At 36.9% G+C, this 18,936-nt stretch overlaps 1 protein-coding gene across 1 annotated transcript in view; it reads left to right on the top strand.

The window, feature by feature from the left end:
* The first annotated feature begins 4,597 nt into the window (after positions 1-4,597).
* The window catches only part of LOC150109331 (uncharacterized), a 79,208-nt gene continuing 64,869 nt past the window's right edge, over positions 4,598-18,936 (top strand). The window contains exon 1 of the mRNA XM_090407457.1: positions 4,598-6,424. Within this exon, the coding sequence (XP_090263583.1) occupies positions 5,525-6,424 (900 nt within the window). The 5' untranslated portion in view covers positions 4,598-5,524. The remainder of the gene's footprint in view (positions 6,425-18,936) is intronic.

Raw genomic sequence — 18,936 nt, 5'->3', positions numbered from 1 at the left:
ATAGTACTACCCAGCAAATCCACAAAATTGTGGAATACATCACCACCAGCTATAACTGGCGCCAGTACACAGGGGTTGTTTTCCTAGACCTATCCGAAGCATTTGACAAAATCTGGCATTTAGAACTACTACACAAACTTATCTCTGCCGGTACCTCACTAAAAATGGTTCATCTAATCCACTCATATCTTCAGAATAGATCAATGCAAGTTAAAATCAACGGTTCTACATCGTCCCAGCGCCATATCTCTGCTGGAGTGCCGCAGGGATCCCTACCAGCTCCATTGCTGTTTTCTGTATAGATGTCGGACATCCCGTACAATCCGATGTCTTCCATTTTGGCCTTGTATATGGACGATACAGCAATACTAGCCAGATCTCTGCGACCCCATTTCGTTACCAGAAAGCTTCAAGAAAACCTTCTAAAGATGTGGGGTTGGTTCTCCAAATGGAGATTGGAAGTTAATCCCCAGAAAAGCTCAGCCGTTCTTTTCTCAAAAAGGCCAATGTCTCCTGTAGGAGATGTGTTACTATTCAATACTAAAATTCCCTGGCGGACAGAAACAAATTACCTGGGTGTAATTCTCGACAAAAAGCTATCTTTCAACCAACACATCGAGTCTGCGTGCGCAAAGGCATCTAAAGCCATAGCTCAGATCTATCCGCTAATTAATAGAAATAGCAAGCTCAGCAACAGAATGAAATTGCAACTGTACCAGATGACGTTTCGTCCTATAATCACCTATGCCTCTCCAGCCCGGAGCCACACCTCTGATACTAACATTATTAAGATACAGCGAGTGCAGTACAAGTGCTTGAGAATGATTCTGAACACCCCGTGGTATGTTAGAAACAATCAACTTCATAGAGATACAAATATTCCTTATATTTTCTCTTTTCTACAATCCTTAGCAACCAATTTTTTCCTAAAGACGTCCACACATCCCAACGATTTGGTTCATCAAGCTGCAGCATACGAGGCAACGGACATATTCAAATATAGAAGACCAAAAGCTATAATTGGCCTCCTATAGTGATGCATAATCTTCGCCCATTCAGGGGGAGCAAACTGCTCATAAATTTTACTCTCACTGTAACCAGAACAGATAGCGGGGAATATGAAAAGCATCTTGCTTCACCCCTAAAGACATAAATGTCAATTGTCAATTGAACAGAATACGGAAATTCTAGAATAATCAATTGTCTCAAGAATGCTATTATGTATGATAGTGATATTTTTTATGATTCGGAGATAATTAAATTAAAAAGCATCCCACGGATGTTCTTATATTTTTCAAGTACGCTGTAACATTTTATGAAATCATATGTAAATATATCGCTTTATATTTGACAAGACACGTACGACTATAATTATTATGTACTGAAATTTCTTTCGTGAGATTTCCTACTAGAAATATGACTCTAGGTAGACAATTCTTTATGCAACATATATATATCATAATTACCGCTATTATCGTCATACATCAGAGATCACGTATTTGCAAAGAGAATGAAAAATGTCCATTCATTGTGTACACAAAATCTATTGTGCAAAGAAAATTCCGATGGAGATTTGCCACATGACTATGACACACACATGCCCGGATCGCATGTGTGTTTCTGTTATGAAATAGCCCATATGGTGTTTGTTGTGAAGCGTACACTTGCAAGTTCGCAAGCAGATACTGCATTTTTTTTTTCATTCTGTTATTGGTTAACGGCAACTACTGGATAGTATATGAGCATTAATTCTGTGTTCTACTAAGAAAATGACGGAGTACAGTAGTTCCTAGAAGATGTGTAAATTTTGTTCTTCTCGGAAAACTGTTACTTATATCAGTTTCCACGCAGTACATATCCACCCCTTGCACCAAGAAGACGCTCACGTCTCTCTCTCTCTCTCTCTCTCTCTCTGTGTGTGTGTGTGTGTGTGTGTGTGTGTGTGTGTGTGTGTGTGTGTGTGTGTGTGTGTGTGTGTGTGTGTGTGTGTGTGCGTGTGCGTGCATGCCCGCGCGCGTTAGTTTATCTATTGATCTTTTCTTCTTCTTCTTTTTCTTCTCTCTTTCTCACGCATCTTGTTCATTACTTAGTATTACGTAAACGATTTATAATGTGCATTTGTTTTGTAGACACATTTAAACAAAATAATATTATTATAAAAATTCTATTAATAAATAAAGGAATAGCCTCTTAAATTGTAGAATCGCTATTATCACTTCTACCGACTTATGTACTATCGGTAGGATTACAACATGAGCTAAATATTAGATACAAAGAGCAAACAGTGCATTGATAGTCACTGCTATTAATGCAAGAACATAATAAGAATACATCGAAAGGAGGAAAAGATTCATTTCCATACTGATTTTCGTTAAGATTAAATACGAACACCTCGTAAATATATCTTTTCAAATAATATTTAAAAAAAAATTCAAATTTTGCCTTGACCTCATGCGCAGATAATAATAATAATAATAATTCTCTGACTCAATACTTTTTAAAGAGATTTCGTGTTTAGGATCTCTCAAAATTTGGAGTCATTCCAACTTCGATTTCAAATACTGATAATGAACACTGCCAATGTATAAGAATATCATCTAAACACACTTGTTTATGATTGACTGAAGTTATTTTTTTGACTGCTAAATTGACCGTTCTCGTTAGGGAAAAAAAAAAAAATGCTGGCCTGTTTGGCCAAATTCGATAACGTTTGCTCTTGTCAAACAACATACTCTTGAATTTCGAATTCCACTATGAGGTGGTGCGAATATCTTTAATTGGGTTGGATTGGACTACTTTGAATTATGACGGATGCAGTGATATTATGTCATTCTATTAAAATTTAATTTTTATTACAACACGGATCATTTATGTAGTAAAAAACTTAAATAAATTTAGTCAATACTTCGGAAATTTGTTTAAAAATTTAAATAAATGAATAAATTAAAATTTTTAATAATGATATTAAAATTATTGCAATTGAAATAAAGTTTTAAAATTAATTTTATTTAAATTTAATGCAAAAAGAGAAAAATTGAAGATCCATTTTTGTATATAATAGTAGTTACTGGTCTCATACTCATTGAAATATTATATTAAAAAACAACTATTATGTATTACGTAACATATTTTAGATTCTACTCCTTATAGTCACAAGTTACAAATTTACTACCCCTCCAAAAAAAGTCATGTAATTTATAAACATGTCCTGTCCTGTCCTGTCCTACGATCGGTCCTTTTATCAAGATAAACGTGATGGAATGTATTATAGTGGGTTAACCATGTTTTCACTGTCTCCACAGACAACGTGCTAGTATTGAAATCGTGCCTATTGAAAAACTAATTCTGCCTAATTGTATTGTATATATCTATTGTAAGTTTAAATTGTCTCTTTCACATAGTCTAACCAACGCGTGATTCGGCAATAATGACAGCAAACAATGAGTCACGAACTATAGTGGCACGCGGTCAACATTATATTGTTGTGAAAAGAAAGTCTATTTCTCATAGGTGGAGATTTATCACTGGAGGAAACTCATTTGTTTTCTTTCTCTGGATGCTTTAGTTCACCCGAGTACCCATTTCCTCTTCATAAACCTACATTTTACTACGTTGGAAAAATGAAGGTAGTCGTTATACTGGTGTAAAAACCAATCGTGACTGTTAAACAATAGTTTAATTAGTCACAGTATGTGCATAAACACACTTCAAGTTTGTTCACCGGAGATAATTTTTTTTCTGTTTCTATCAGTTAATGTTTCATGTTTGAAACTTAATAGTCTTAGGTGAACGATTACTTTCCATCCAAGCACTTGCTAAGGTTTAATTATATTCACTAAAAACTTAATGTTAAACAGTTTGTGTCAAATGATTAAATGCTATTCAATTTTCATTACATTTATTTTCGGTTAGTTGTAGTTTCCATGACAAGGAACTAAATTTAGTCTTGATTCACGCGACATGTCAATTTCATTGATTGCGTTCTGTCAAATGATTAAATACTGTTCAAATTTCAATCACATTTATTTTCAGTTAACTGTAGTTTCCATGACAACGAACTAAAACGTTTTTGATTCGCGTAAGATTTCAATTTCATTGATTTCGTTGTGTCAAATGATTGAAAACTGTTTACATTTCCCTTACATTCATTTTCAGTCAGCTGCAGTTACCATGACAACGAACTCAAGTCTTTTGATTTGCGTGAGATGTCAATTTCATCGTGGCAAATGATTTAATAGCATTCAATTTCCATTACATTTATTTTAAAGTCTTTAAAATAACTTATCTTTTTTGATTCGCGTGAGATGTCGATTTCATTAATACCTTCACAGCTGTTTCTATTCAACTAAACCGACCAATCATTTTCTATCTGTTTACCGACAGGTGGCAGTGTTTCGTCATCTGTATAATCGTGAACTTCGATGGCCCGTGTCCCGAACACGTCACTACCTGGTACACCAGATCCGCGACACGGACGCTGCGAGTATCTTGTGTGCGGCCAGTTTGTGTCACGTGATAAACTTCAGGTACACCTTTACGACCTCGTCAAGTTTGCGTTTACGGCTGGGCTCCAGTCGTGAGCGGACGCTTGTACAGACTGGTGCGGGAAGTGAGTGAGTGAGATGTGCCGTTGCGAAGCGGCGGGCGTTCTTTTTAGCAAGACTGGATTGTGACACCTGCCTTGGATAAAAAGAGAGAGAGAGAGGGAAGGGGAAAAATAAAGACGTAAGAAGGCAGCTGGGTCATGTCGTTAATACGGATTCGGAGCTACTTGTGTTGGTTTATTCACTGAGATGAGGTGAGAGTTTCCAGATGTCTCGGGATGTTGTGATACTCCTTTAAGAAACTGGACCATCTTTGCTACGTCGTGTGGGCATCCAAGATTCCAAAATAGCAATTTTTTTTTAGTTAGTTTCACCCCCGCTTGCGTTTACGACAATTCGCGGGAGGCAAAAACCGTAGGTCGACCAGGTGCAAGGTTATACTGTGTCATTCATGAAAGATCCGCTTCCTGTTAATTGCCAACAGACGTTTCCGGAACGTACAGCTTTAGTAAGCTCACTGGTCCGTAGTAGTGAATTGTTTGAATTACCCAAGGGATGTTAGTGCAGCTGCCTAAGGGAGGAGGTGGTAGGGGGAACTACTGTACCGATCTGTACGAGCGTTGATGTATTCTGACAAGTTTTGCCTTCTTATTACGCCATGGTTGGTTCGTTATATACACACACACACGACGTCTCCTTGGCAACGGGTAAAATAATGAATGAAGGAAAAGAAAGTATTGGCTTGTGAAATCGACAACTATAAAGAGATAGCACGCGACCAGCTCCTCGCGTAGTATACACGCGCGCGCTTATGTATTGTGACGTGGATTTCTACTTTGTCATTCAGTCGTGTGCCGGCTAAATCTACAAAGAAGGGAGAGAGAGGGGAAAAAAAAGAAAAAAAAAAGAAAAAGAGAGCCTCAACAGAGAAGTAAAAATTCCAGCCATGAAAAATGTATTGACTTAGCCCATTTCATTCAATGGAGCCAATAGCGCTCAGTTGGTTGGTGGCGTCGGCTACTTCTCCTTTAGTAGCCGTTTTGGCTCTATGGACATTATACGTCTTCCATACTTATAGACGTAGATGGCGGACTGTTGACCTCTTCCTTCTGGCCGTAGCTACTCAGGAATTAGTAATGGCTCTTTTTGTATTCGGATTTGCCGTTCTTAGTCTGATTAATCCAACTCTGGAAGCTGCTTGTGGATTTATCGTATGGGGTCTAACAGCTACGCGTACTTTTCAAATTACCACCTTAACGTCGTTAGTGTTAGACAGGGCCCTGACTGTCCGGTGGCCCTATCGCTATCGTTTCAGCGTGAGAAGAAACCAGATTCGGTACCACATTGCAGTTTTAGCGGTGATTTCCATCTTCATTGGTGTTGCCTCGGTATTTGCGAGAACGGCTCAGCAACTGAGTGATCGAGGTGACGCCTTATCTCCCGGAGTGTCTGCGAAGAAGTCTATTAAGAATACCTGCTCGTTACACCCTCTGATGTGGGACCTGAAATTTACTGTGTTTTTTCTGTGTCTTCACGGTGTCTTAGCTTTGATTTCCCTTCTGTGCTGGATCGACGTAGAAATTCATCGGTGTCGGAAGAAAAACTTGCCCGTTCCATCGGTGTCTCCTTCGACGGATATCTCCACGGATCCTGATCGAAAATCGGACGACGTGACCACCCCTATAGATGGAAGTCCAGCGGACTCGGCCAACGGAACTTCTAGTAGTACCAGCACTAACAGCACTCGTCCTTTGCATAAACCAGGCAGACAAGCGTCCAGACGCCCTTACGGACCCGATAGAAGTAGTACAGATTTTCGCTGGACCGCTGTGGGGGTGGTGTCATTGGTGGGATTTAGCGTTAGCCATCTGCCGTACGTGGTAAGTGATCGATTGTATATTTCATTTAGTGCTTTACATTATTATAGAATTATATCAAAATAGAAATCTACAAAATTTTTATGAAATTGACGTGTTTGGATATTCCATTAAGGAAAACTACACGCAAATTTAATTTTCAGTTTTATTAGCTAACTCGCAAAAAATGCTGATAGTTTAAAATTGTAAATATCAAAATTATGTGAGCCGGAAGGAGTCTAACTTCCATCCCACCAAGAAAACGTGATTTAAAGAAAAAAATTAAATTAGTAAATATTCTTTTGTTATTTAATTGAAATTTCTTTTGTCATGAATACACGAATTTATTTTCATTTAAATTATGTGTATGTCTGATATTTATCACATTTTTAAGTTATTTTGAATTGATTTTAAGGAAGTGAATATGGACAAATAGGTTTTTTTTTTTTTTTTTTCCCCATCATATAAATTTTCACACTTTGGCTTACCATCACCAGCCTGCACGTTCTTTCTGTTTGCTGTTATTCCACGTATACATAATCTATATTTACGTTTTGAGTAGTCTTATGCAAGTTTTGATTCATGTCGCAAGAACGACAACTACATATAGATACGATATGATATCGTCTGTTTGTGGAATTAACATTTTTTTCCATAAAAATTTGATGAAAAGTTGTCGGAAAAAAAAAAAACACTAGGAATCTGTTGTAAAATAGGTTGGGTTTTGGGTTTCAAGATGGCTCTTAAAAAAAAAGTATGGTTTCAATATATTGTCACGAAATCTTTTTTCTAGAGATACCAGATATTTCTTAATATTAATACCTCAGTTTTTTTTAAAAATTAGAACTGCGTGTTTTTGTTAGTAATGAATATATCTCTGCCTTCCCCTTTTCAAAACAGATAAAAATATTGCTGGCGACAGTTATACGATCAAAATTAATCAAATTCAAAATGGCTCTCCGTTTAAAAAAAAAAAAAAAAAAAAAAAAAAAAAAAAAAAAAAAAAAACTCTTGCAGAGAAGATACACGCTAGTTTCAAGATTAAGGGTTACATCCTTTAGTCTCGAAAATAGGTTGCAAGATTTTTTTGCACGCGGATATAATTGATCGTATTCCTACTGGTACAATTCGTAATAATGCCGTGGGTAGGCGCCATGGTAATAAAGACGCAGGATCGCTTTTTTTTTAATAAAAGTTCTTAGATGAATGTTAGTGTAATTAGTTAGCAGTACACCTAACCTGGCCTCTTTTTTCTGGGTGGTGCAGACGAAGATTTATACAGATCGATTTAAAAAAAAAAAAATAGGAGGAAGAAAGAGAACGGTTTATACGTCATATTGTGCCATAGCGATAAACAACTGGAGTATCAAGATGTAATCCTATGTATGCCGTTGATGTAGACACTATTAAGTTTTGTCATTTATTAACAACTTGTAATTTCACTATCGCTTTTTCCTAACTGTAATGTTCTTAACTTTGAAATCCTGTATCATAAATCCACTGTGTGCCCAATAATGGAAAAAAAAAAAGAAAGAGTATACGTAAATTGTTATTACAATTTTATGAGATGTTTCTATACTTTTTCGTTATTTATTTATTATGAGCGACACTTTGAAGGTTCAAGGAATTACTGACAGAAAATAATTAGAAAACTTACTTCAGGATTCGATGTGCATTTCTAAATATAATCGAATAAATGTAAAGTGCAGGAATGGGAGCCTCCATGATTCGTTTACCACAGCTGCACCACCACCACCACGAACAAAACAGTAAGAGACCAGAGTGCACGTGCACACCTACCCAGATTTGTATTCATCATCCTGATTTTACGATAAGGTCTTAAATGCCTAAAATATATGTTCACGTGCGTGAACAGCTTTGTTCTCTTGTCCAGTTGACGTGGTTACGGGATGAAAAATGCACCACCTCCGTATGAAACCGGCTAGCTCGCCTGAAGAATGCCATTGAACAACACACTATCGGTTTCTACTTTACCCCCAGCGTGTTATAATACTGAAGAAACAGTATTAGAATTAATGAATATTTTACTTCTTTTTTTTTTTTTTTGTCACAAGAAATCTACAACTCCAACTAGTTTTCATGTCATCTAATAAGTTTTTCGATTCTTCCCCTATATTATGTGGTTTATCTGGTAGGGTACGAGTTAGCCTATTTCTGCATGCGTCTTGACTTTTCCCCCTATCAGTTAGTTTATTAGTAATGTCTAATGAATTGTATAGTCGAGGAATAGAGTTAACTAAAGATTTCAAAATGATACTGTTCGAAATTTTATTTTATTTCGTTTTTAATGAAGTCGCCTAACTTGATTACAGTCAAAAAAGTGTTTTCTTGTTGCAAGTAATAGTCGTATAATATCTCATAAGGAAACCATTTAATAGCTTTCGTAATATTTTATGTCAACATAAAATAGACTTGAAGACTGTGACCAAATTGCTTTGCTTGTCCAAACATTATAATAATCATCATAAATAATTTTATGAAACTTAAAAACTCTCGTGACTCATCGATGTCATTTTCTGATCTAAGAGATGCGATCTTGTCTTCAAGGGAATCTCACAAGTCTCCTGTACTTTTATTATTGAATTTCAAATAATGATTCTTATCGTTTGCTTTATACGTTGTTTGGTCTGCGCTTGGAGGTCAACACAGATAACAATGCCAAGTTTAGTAATTGTTTGCAGTGGTAACTATGACTACCAGTAATGGCAGGCATAACATTTTTATCTGCATTGTTCGTTATTTCTAGTAGGAAAAATAACGATAGCTACATAGGAAAGAAATGAACCGTTACGTGTAGGATGTTGTAAATTATCAAATATGCTAAAAAAAGAAAAAAATCAAGAAGTAGTAGCAGATATGGGCTTTAATGATGCCACCAGTTATTAGGAATTCGTGGGCAACGGTAGGAACTGAAAGGTCACTCTTTGAAAGAATAGCAATGCAATACCAATAGAGATTTGATCATGCGACCAAATAAACGGTTGTGGCATTACATTCGACTAGTTTAACTGTGGGTGGTGAAAATTTAAAAAAAAAAAAATGGCGGGTGGGGAAAGAGGAGGTCGTGTCTTGGTAACGGAACTAGATTCAGATATGTTGGCGACTAGAAACAAACGAAGTTAGTCTTTAGTGTATGTCCACCTATTCTTCGGTGCCCCTTTTCTTATTATGTAACGGTATTACAATGAGAAACGGGCTTTTAACGGAGTTAGCCAGTCTTATACGGAGATTTCCAATCCCCCTTCTTGTGAGGCGAGTTACGATATGCTTTGAGGAAACAGAACAGCAAATATTAGATTGACCAGAGGGGAGTCTTGATCCACAACTTTGGGAAACATTAGCTGTAGGCGAGACCAGACGCATCTGCCATTTTGGCCAAGGAATCTGTTGAAATACCTGTCGTTTTATCAACATTTAAAGAAAAGACTATCCAGCTGCAATAAATACAATAATGTATATTGTATTTATTGCAGCCATTCAATATGAAATTACCCTCTTTTTCGGAGAAATGTCACGGAAGAGCGAAGTTCCATGGATTAAATAAATTCAATTGGTGTCCTGCATCTTAAACTGACATTTTCGTGGATCTATAGTAGATTATTACCGTGTGTGGGCTAAGGGTTATATAATCTAGAACCCCCACTCTAAAGACAGAACACGATCATTTGAAACTTTTCATAATCAAAATGGTTGCCTTACTTATAACAATTTAATAGCTTTAGATGACTTTCTCAAACGTCTAGGGTGCAGTGGGATTCGAATTGGTTGGATGGTGTAGACGCTATTCGTCTGGACAACCGGAGTAAATAGGTCATTAACCGGTGATCAAGAAAAATATTAAATAAAAAATATGCACGATCTTCTTTTCGATAGCAAACATTACCTCATCTTAGCTTGACGTTTCATCTTTGTAGTGCTGCAAGGGATAGACCAACTGGCAAGGTTTTATCAAGTGTTGGAGAGAAATCATCTCCAAAATGAGTCTTTTGGAGCGAAGGACTCACTCCATTATCCCTATCTTTATGTAGCCTTTAAGTAACTGGATGTTCACTTAATGAGAAAGAATATACGAAAGAGAAAAAAATGGAGTTTTAAAGTCAGTAACAGTAAGAAGCCTGTTTAATGTTTTTTTGTCTGTTATGCCGGCTTTGATGTAGGAAAAGTTTGTAACAGGAAAACTTTACGAAGTAGGTAGACAAGTTTCTTATGATGTATGTTTATGGACGTGAACTTGTTCGACCACAAGGCCTGATGACGTCACGCCAGTGTATAAATATTGCTTGTTTATATACCCCCCTGTGGGAAATAGCACCACGTTTCCTGTGCGGGTATAAAACATGGTGATCACCACAAACCACCCTTCACAACTTCCCAAGGACAAATAGACGTGCGTGGTTTCAATTAACAATACTGATCGTTAGCGGAAATGCGGACGGCTTGCATAATTAGTTAGCCCGACCTTTTGCTCAATAGAATAGACACGGATAAAGTGTCTGAAGGCAATCATTCGCCTTTCTTCTCTCGTATCTTTAAGAGTCGTGAAGGTCTAATAAAAATACCAACTCTCTAGTCGCACGGGAACTTGTAGGGCGTTGAAGTGGTTTCAGAAGGTCACCTACTATTAAGCAGTAAGTTACTTGTGCGCATGCGCAGCTTTACTGTCATATTTACATAACGAATAGAGGATAGTGACTATAAGAAGAAATTAGTATTCAGTATAGATAGAGAGATGAAGAATGACTACGAAAGGAGGAGAATAATAAGAAAAATCAGAGGAAACGCTAAAGAAATGACATATTAATTATACCCTTACGCAGTTGGTACAATCAACTTAATGTTGGTTTGGCAACGTATTCAATTCACCGAGATATTGAATTGCAATCACATCATTATTATTTTGGTAAATATTGCCAGGCTAATTGGCCTGAAGTGGCTTAAGAAAGTTTCCTGTTTTGTTTTTAATTTGTGCACGGCACAAATCTGACACTTAATTTGTTCACGGCATTAATACTATTATTATTATAGGTTTTATAATGTGTTGTGCTTGGGATCTGCATAAAAAAAAAATAAATAAAACAATAATAAATATGGTTAGCAGAAAGATTTTATGATAATGATATTGGGAAAAGTCAGAATTTTGACTGTAGAGAGATAATTTGATATATCAAGAAAGAATCAGAGAGAGAGAGAGATGAAGTATTGCTATAGCCTTATATTATTGGCTCAATTAACAGAGAAAACAGTCAATGTTTCCTTCGTTTTTGCTTTACATTCCATCACCTTGTTAATTATATCATCAAGTTATGTCGTCGGTTGTGTTGTAAGACTATTTGTGGTGTAAGTCGGATTTGGGCGCAAACGTTTGAGAAGAACTGGCAGTCATTTATCACTAGCTATGAACAATCACCAGCTACGTTACTGAAGATAAAAGATCATATCTTTTCATCTAGGACGTCAAGAACCTTTATAAATGCTTTTTGAAGTTAGCTGGTCTCATCAGAGGTAGCAAGGACAGCTGGTATTGCCGCATAGCCTTATTGTGTTGGCCGCATCTCCAAAGAAACAAGAAACTAGTGTCATTCAGAGATGGAAGGGCTTTTCTCCCAGAAACTAGAAGGGGGGAGGGTCATCCTACAAAACGTATTAATCGACCAGAACACACACACGGTATGCAGATGTAATACAGTGACCTCATAGCCTTCGTCGCTTCAGTAGTAATTCTACAGTCCAATCCAATCCAACACTATTGTCATACTCCTCTTGCATACAACAAACTATTTTATATCATATAGAATATATTTTTTTTAATATGAACTGCATCCCGAAAGGTTGTAAACTTATAGTAGTTTAGTACAAGGGTGGGCTAGGAGTTCAATAATCCCCTTACCTTGTTATAGAGATCAAACGTGCTTTTTTGTTTGATTCCATTAGCTTCGGAGATGCAACCCACTCAGCCAACCAGGCTGACTCAATTAATTATTTTTTTTTTTATGTATATATTTCATTTACCGACAAGAAAGATTTTTCTAAAAGAGAATTAAATTATATAATTTCTCTCTTCCTGTTAGTTTAGATAAATATCAAAACGCATTATGTAATTTCATTGGTTATGTACCTACTACTCAGAATAATGTACGTTTTTTGTTTTTGAAAGAACACTTCCAGGAGAAATCAATAGCGTGAAAATATTTATTACCGTATTTTTGATAAAGAAAACTCATCAGCAGGCCATAAGTTGGACACTGCATTATTATTATCGTTATTATTTTCCGTGTAAAGGTCTTATTCCATAACGTTCTCATTTCAGCGAAGATCGTTCAATACATGATTGTTAAAATATTTATACGAAAAGATGATTTGGGGGATGGTTAGCACATCTGCGGAAATGGTGAAGATTTTCCATGGCAAACTCAAACATGAAAAGTCGTCAATGTCCTGCTGTAGAGAAATGGGTGAAAAGGTTGGAGACGGGGGGGGGGGGGAACAGACTAAGCTTACTAGTATTAATTTGAATATCTTGTAGCCACTTTCTTTAGGATATATAATATAAGGGTAGCTGCTCCAACACCAACATACGAATTTCAAATTCACAGAACAAATTTGACTATTAGCATGAGTTCAGTTTTGGTTTACATTCAGCCGACTTCGCTTAAGATCACGGTAGCGTCGGCACTAAAAGATAAGTGACAAGGAAAAAAGAAAAATGAGATGAAAGAGAAAAAAAAAAAAAAAAGAACGAGAAAGAGAACAGTTAGAATTGTAACTACTGGCAACTGGACACGTGTAAACATATCCAACAAACAAGTACGCGTTTGTGAACAGCTCCACCCTATTGGATGGCAGGGTGCCGTCGGCTATACAGCATACCTGACATAGTTTCGGATCCCACTAGGCTGTACAATGAACCCTGCTAGTTTGGGAGGGACGACGAGGTGAACGTGGGTGTGCACTGTAGACACACGAGGGCGTTCGAAATTCTTTTGACAGAATCGAAGAGTAGTAAGAATTCTCGCATCGGTGTAAGAAAGGTACCTCCCCCTGAGTGAGGGGGGAGAAAGAGAGGGATGGCAAAGGGACAGATTTAAATTTCAAGGTTATTCAAATAGTGAATATTCCAGCAATTCACAAATGCTACTTAATTCTTGAGCATGCGTGCTGCATTGGTATTAAAACATTTGACTTCGTTTTAAACAGGAAAAATGCAGGGTTGGTTACTTTTATTGCTATTTGATTGCAATCACTATTCGTAAAGTTGTTTTGCAGGAAAATGCAGCAAGTCATCTTGTTTCTTTCTTTTCATTCATGCATCAACAAATACATTTAAAAACGTTTTCCTGGCTTGTCCTTCATTTTAGTGGCGGACACTGTCAAGGTGAACCGATTGCAATTCACTTGATGGGAATTATGAAAAATATATTTTTTCTTTATTATTTAGAGATTCTTCGTAAATTGCATTGGTATTAAAATACATGAATTTATTAAAGGATATTATGGATCCATTCGTATTTTATAGTCAAATATAAAAAAGAAACCGAAAATTTTCGAAATTCACCAGAATGAGATTAAAATCGACATTGGAGTTGCCTTCGTTTGCACTACTTAAACCAGCGCTTCCCAAACTGTGGGCAGCGGCCCCCTTGGGGGCCGTAGGTTTTGTTGAGGGAGGCCGTGAAATAATGAAAACAAATTTAAAATGTTTTAAGACTAAGTAGATTTTTTTATTTTAAAAGAAACGTATTTAACTTTTATTATTTATTTTTTGTTATTTTTTATATTTTAATGGAAAAATTCGCACATTGGTGTTGGTTCACAAACTTTGCTTCCTGCGTATTTCGGCGCTTAACGAATATTAGTAAATATTGCTTATTCATATGTTTCATTTCAAAGCAGTGGTTAATTGTATTTACTTCGAATGCTCTCCAGGGAAGCTCCAAATCTTCTTGTCCCTTTCATCACGCGCGTTCGTAATCAGGGACTGTTGATATTGACTTTATATACATATCAAAACTCGTTTTATATTATCACTGTCATCCCAGCTAGTTTTCTGTTACCAATAAAAGTTTCGCATATACTTCACACATGAAAAAAAAAGCTTAAACAAGTTCATGTAGGGAGATAGTAACTCCTTGCAGTGGTAAACAATATGCCCTCCCTAACAGCCACTATACTGCAGAGGCAATAAAAATAAGTACTTTTATTATGCCAGTGAATAAGGTATGAGGAGTCTGTGTAATATATTTCTCAACAAATAGTGCAATTAGAGACAACTGGTATAAAAACACACTAATTAATGAATCACATGTGTCCTCATACAGAAACACATAGACTGAAACAAAACCATATGTTGCATGGGCAAACACAGTATCTAACTAAAAACTATTGTTATTAAATAGATATGTGTGAGTTCGATTTCCCAAGGCAGCAATAAAATTCAACCGAAAGTGTTAAAATTCGTAAAAGTGTTAAAACTAAGTAATATATATAATGAATGTTATGGAATTCGGTTGAAGAGAGTTAGCATTTCAACTCAATTGTCAGCTATGCTTTTATCTTTCGGTTGCGCGATCTTTTGTTAATACCGCACCAATCATATGCACGTTTTAATAACCTGCCTTTGCTGTCTGTTTCGCGTTAGACTTAATTACCGTAAAGGGAGAAAAGTCACAAAAGAGAAAAATGTTCCTGGTCTGGGGATTCCCTTATTCAGGTTATATTCACTAATTTCATGTTATCAGTCTGTGGTGTGCCAGTATCGGTAATGGTGATATTATTTGATCTATTCTACGTTAAAAAATTTAACCCCGAGATGGATAAGTGGCCGATAAAAATAAAAAAAAATTCCCGCGAACAATCAGAAGAAGCAGAAACAGACTAAAAAAAAAAAAAATGACAGTATTTCATATTTTACCAGAACAGCCCGCATCGTCTTCAGAACCAAACGGTAAGAGGCAAAAACTGTAATATATACATTTGATTTTTGCAATATTCGCTGTGTATGTTTTGTATTGAATATAAATACAATAAATAATATAATAATATATCTCTCTATTACGATTTTTTTTCGAGGGGGGGGTGAAATATTTTAATTTTTGCAAAGGGAGCCCTGACATCCAGAAGTTTGGGAAGCACTGACTTAAACGACACAAGCTCTGCCCAGGGACCCGTATGTGTCTGCCTTTTATTACTGCATGACGTCTCACTGGCTTGACAGCTGTTTCGATCTGTTGGTTCTCATCAGAGACCACTGATAAAAGCACTAATAAATGGCAAACACACGAGCTCGTGGGCAAAGTCTCTCAAATAGTTCTAAGGTGTGCTATGTTGGTTTTATTCTCATAAACTCTCGGTAATTTTTGAAACTTCAGTTTCTTTCTATGGTTGGCTATAAAATATAGTTGGATCCATAATGGTCACTATTTTGGTAACTTACTTATGCTAAATTAAAGCCATTCGGCTGTATGTTTTAGTAATTAATTCTTGGATTAATCCATAGCCCAACTAATATTGCATTTTTTACGAACCATCTTAACCTTTGACATTCTTTTCAATCATCAAGAATCTGGTAACATTATTTCTGCTCGCAATAGGAAATAATTCGATTGTTGACTCTATTGACACCAAATCTTGAAGAATTCGGATAAGCGTTAAGGAAATAATACAAAAGTTACTAGACCTTGGAGGACATACGTTTCTTAAGTGTTCCTTGGAACATTTTCTCTCCATCCCAATGCAGTTGTGATTACTCGAGCAGACATGCGTGTTAAACGTTTCAAAATATCGACCTCCTCTTGTAGAACGATTAAGAGGGGACGGAATGGGGGGGGAAGAGAATGGTACAAATCAAATGCTAGCATGCCTGGTTTTACGAACTGTAACTGTCCTTCGGGGCGATGGAACTACAAGCGAATCGAGATGTGTGTGTGTGTGTGTGTGTGTGTGTGTGTGTGTGTGTGTGTGTGTGTGTGTGTGTGTGTGTGTGTGTGTGTGTGTGTGTGTGTGTGTGTTGACTAAGAGGCAGCCAAGTATTACGTTATTTTCAACAACCTCAAGGCAGGAGGTTCGGTCATCAACACGAAAGGCATCATGGGTAATTACATTGTTCGCACAGGGGCCTTTCTGTGTTTAGGAGAGGAAAGACAAATGTGAACTCTGATTTAGTGACAGCTTAGTTTATACTCATCGTATACGTGTGTGTGTGTGTGTGTGTGTGTGAGAGAGAGAGAGAGAGAAATTTAATGTGACTGCGAATGTCCTGAAGTAGACAAATAAAAAGGTACAGAACTGTTTATAATATTCGTTGAATTAATTCTTATTGACTTATAACGAAACTGTATTAAAAAAAAAAGAAAAGATTTCTCTCTCATTTAAGCCGTTAATTTTTTAATGAATCTCCTTATACTCATTACTAACTTGCAGATGAATTATGGTATTATCAGTTACCTGATAATCCCATAATTCATCTTAAAAGAGAAAAACGAAATAAAATTTCTTGTTAAATATTATTTGCTTTATAATTAAGTGAAAAAACTTTCTAAAAAATTTTATATTATAGAATATTTTAATAAGATATTAACACACCTGTTTATTATTTGTATGTAATAAAATATCACTCAGAATAATCATAAATTGCGTAAGCTGTGGGCGTTTCGCCTAGTGCTCATACATCTGATTCGCGATTCTGATATTTGATATAAAATGTGATTTAATGAACTCAACAAATATTTTTACTGACAGTGAATAGTCCCACTGGTATAGTCAACCGGTTTGGTTCTTGTATAGGCTCATAAAAACTAATTCAGTAGGTAAGTTAACCTTTTTTCCGAAGCAACGGCGATACGCTAGGCCTACTGCCATCAGCATCGCCATTGTTTCATTGCATCAGTTATTATTTTAGAAACTACCTATTATCACAATACGGTAGATAGAAATGGAAAGCATGTCCTGTTCTCCAGAACAAAACGTGGGTCCAACCACAGACCTGCCGTACGAGGAACTCACCTTCAAACAGCTCCTGGCTATTTTCAAGCATATTGGAAATCTGCTACACACAAAATGGCCAGGTAAGGTAGTAGTTCATGAAATCCAAGAAGTTGATACGGACGACGTTCAACTTCTTGAACTACTCCAAGACAACGCTACTGAAGAAACCACAACGGCTGAAGATCATTCCCGTACTGACCACACTGATTTCCAGGAGGTTCGCGCAAGCAAAAAGCGCAAAACTGTGACCTCCGAAACACCAATTATAGATGTCATGGAAGAAGATGGCTCTGCCCCAGACTCACCTACCTCCGCAAGGGAAAAGATCCCCCCGATTATCCTGCGTGAGAAGAACAAATGGATGACTCTAAAGAGCATAATGAACAACCTAAAGATCTCATATAACAATGCAAAGAATATCACAGATGGTGTAAAAATTCACCCTAAAACTGTCACAGACTATCGTAGGTTAACAGCAGAACTAAATTCCAGAGGAATTCAGTACCATACTTTCTCACTTGGTTCGGAAAAAAATCTCAAGGTTGTGATTAGAGTCGTGCCTGAGGATGTCTCCACGGATGAAATCATCACAGACCTGCACTCAAGTGATTTACCACCAATCAAGGTCAGCAGGATGACCAGGAGGGACAAGACTCCAATGCCATTAGTGCTGATCGAGATCAGTCAAACCTATAAACACATATATGACTTGACAACCATCTGTGGATTAAAAATCTCGGTAGAACCGTTAAGGAAGAGAGCTTCTACTGGGCAATGCCATAGATGTCAAAAGTTTGGGCATGCCCAGAAAATGTGTAGGGCCGAATTTAAATGTTTGAAGTGTGGGGTTGGTCACCCAACCAACACCTGTTCTAAATCAAAATCTACCCCTGCTAAATGTGCCAATTGTGGCGGTCCTCACACATCCAACTACAGAGGATGTTTGTACAATCCACGTAACAAGAAATCTGAAGAGGGACCATTCTCTCCTTCCATCAGCTCGCCTACATCTGCGGCTACTTCACAGTCTCCTAAAGTACAGAATAAAAACTCAGAAGCCCATCTGTTGAAAACTGAGGTCCCTCAAAAAACGACTCTAAGCTGGCAGCCTAGGACATATGCGGATGTAACCCGCCCTAAACAGACATCCCTAGAACAGTCAACATCACGCCCAAATATGACAGCTATCATTACTGCGTCCCTGGCAAATATGCTATTAGATTTCAGCAGATCTAATCCTTCACAAAGTTCTACTAAGAGATTTCTAAAAGATACTCAAGTCATAATTTCAGCGCTCACTAATGAACGGTAAAAAATTAAAACCAGAAGCCCTAGAGATAATAGCCTGGAATGCAAACGGCTTAAGAAATAAGATCCTAGAACTCCAAAATTTTGCCCACAGACATCGGCCAGATCTTCTACTAATAAATGAAACGCATCTAAGACCAGCAGACAATCCCAAAATCTATGGATATCAGTCGTATAGAACTGACAGATCAACCCACAGAGGTGGAGGCACCGCAATTTTCATCAAA

The sequence above is a fragment of the Typopeltis vanoorti genome, chromosome 2, assembly GCF_054136105.1.
Source record: "Typopeltis vanoorti isolate ZY-2024b chromosome 2, IOZ_Tvanoo_1.0, whole genome shotgun sequence".
In the NCBI taxonomy this organism is placed as follows: Eukaryota; Metazoa; Arthropoda; class Arachnida; order Uropygi; family Thelyphonidae; genus Typopeltis; species Typopeltis vanoorti.
The sequence above is the reverse complement of the archived record's forward strand: the minus strand, read 5'-3'. Positions and strand labels throughout refer to the sequence as shown.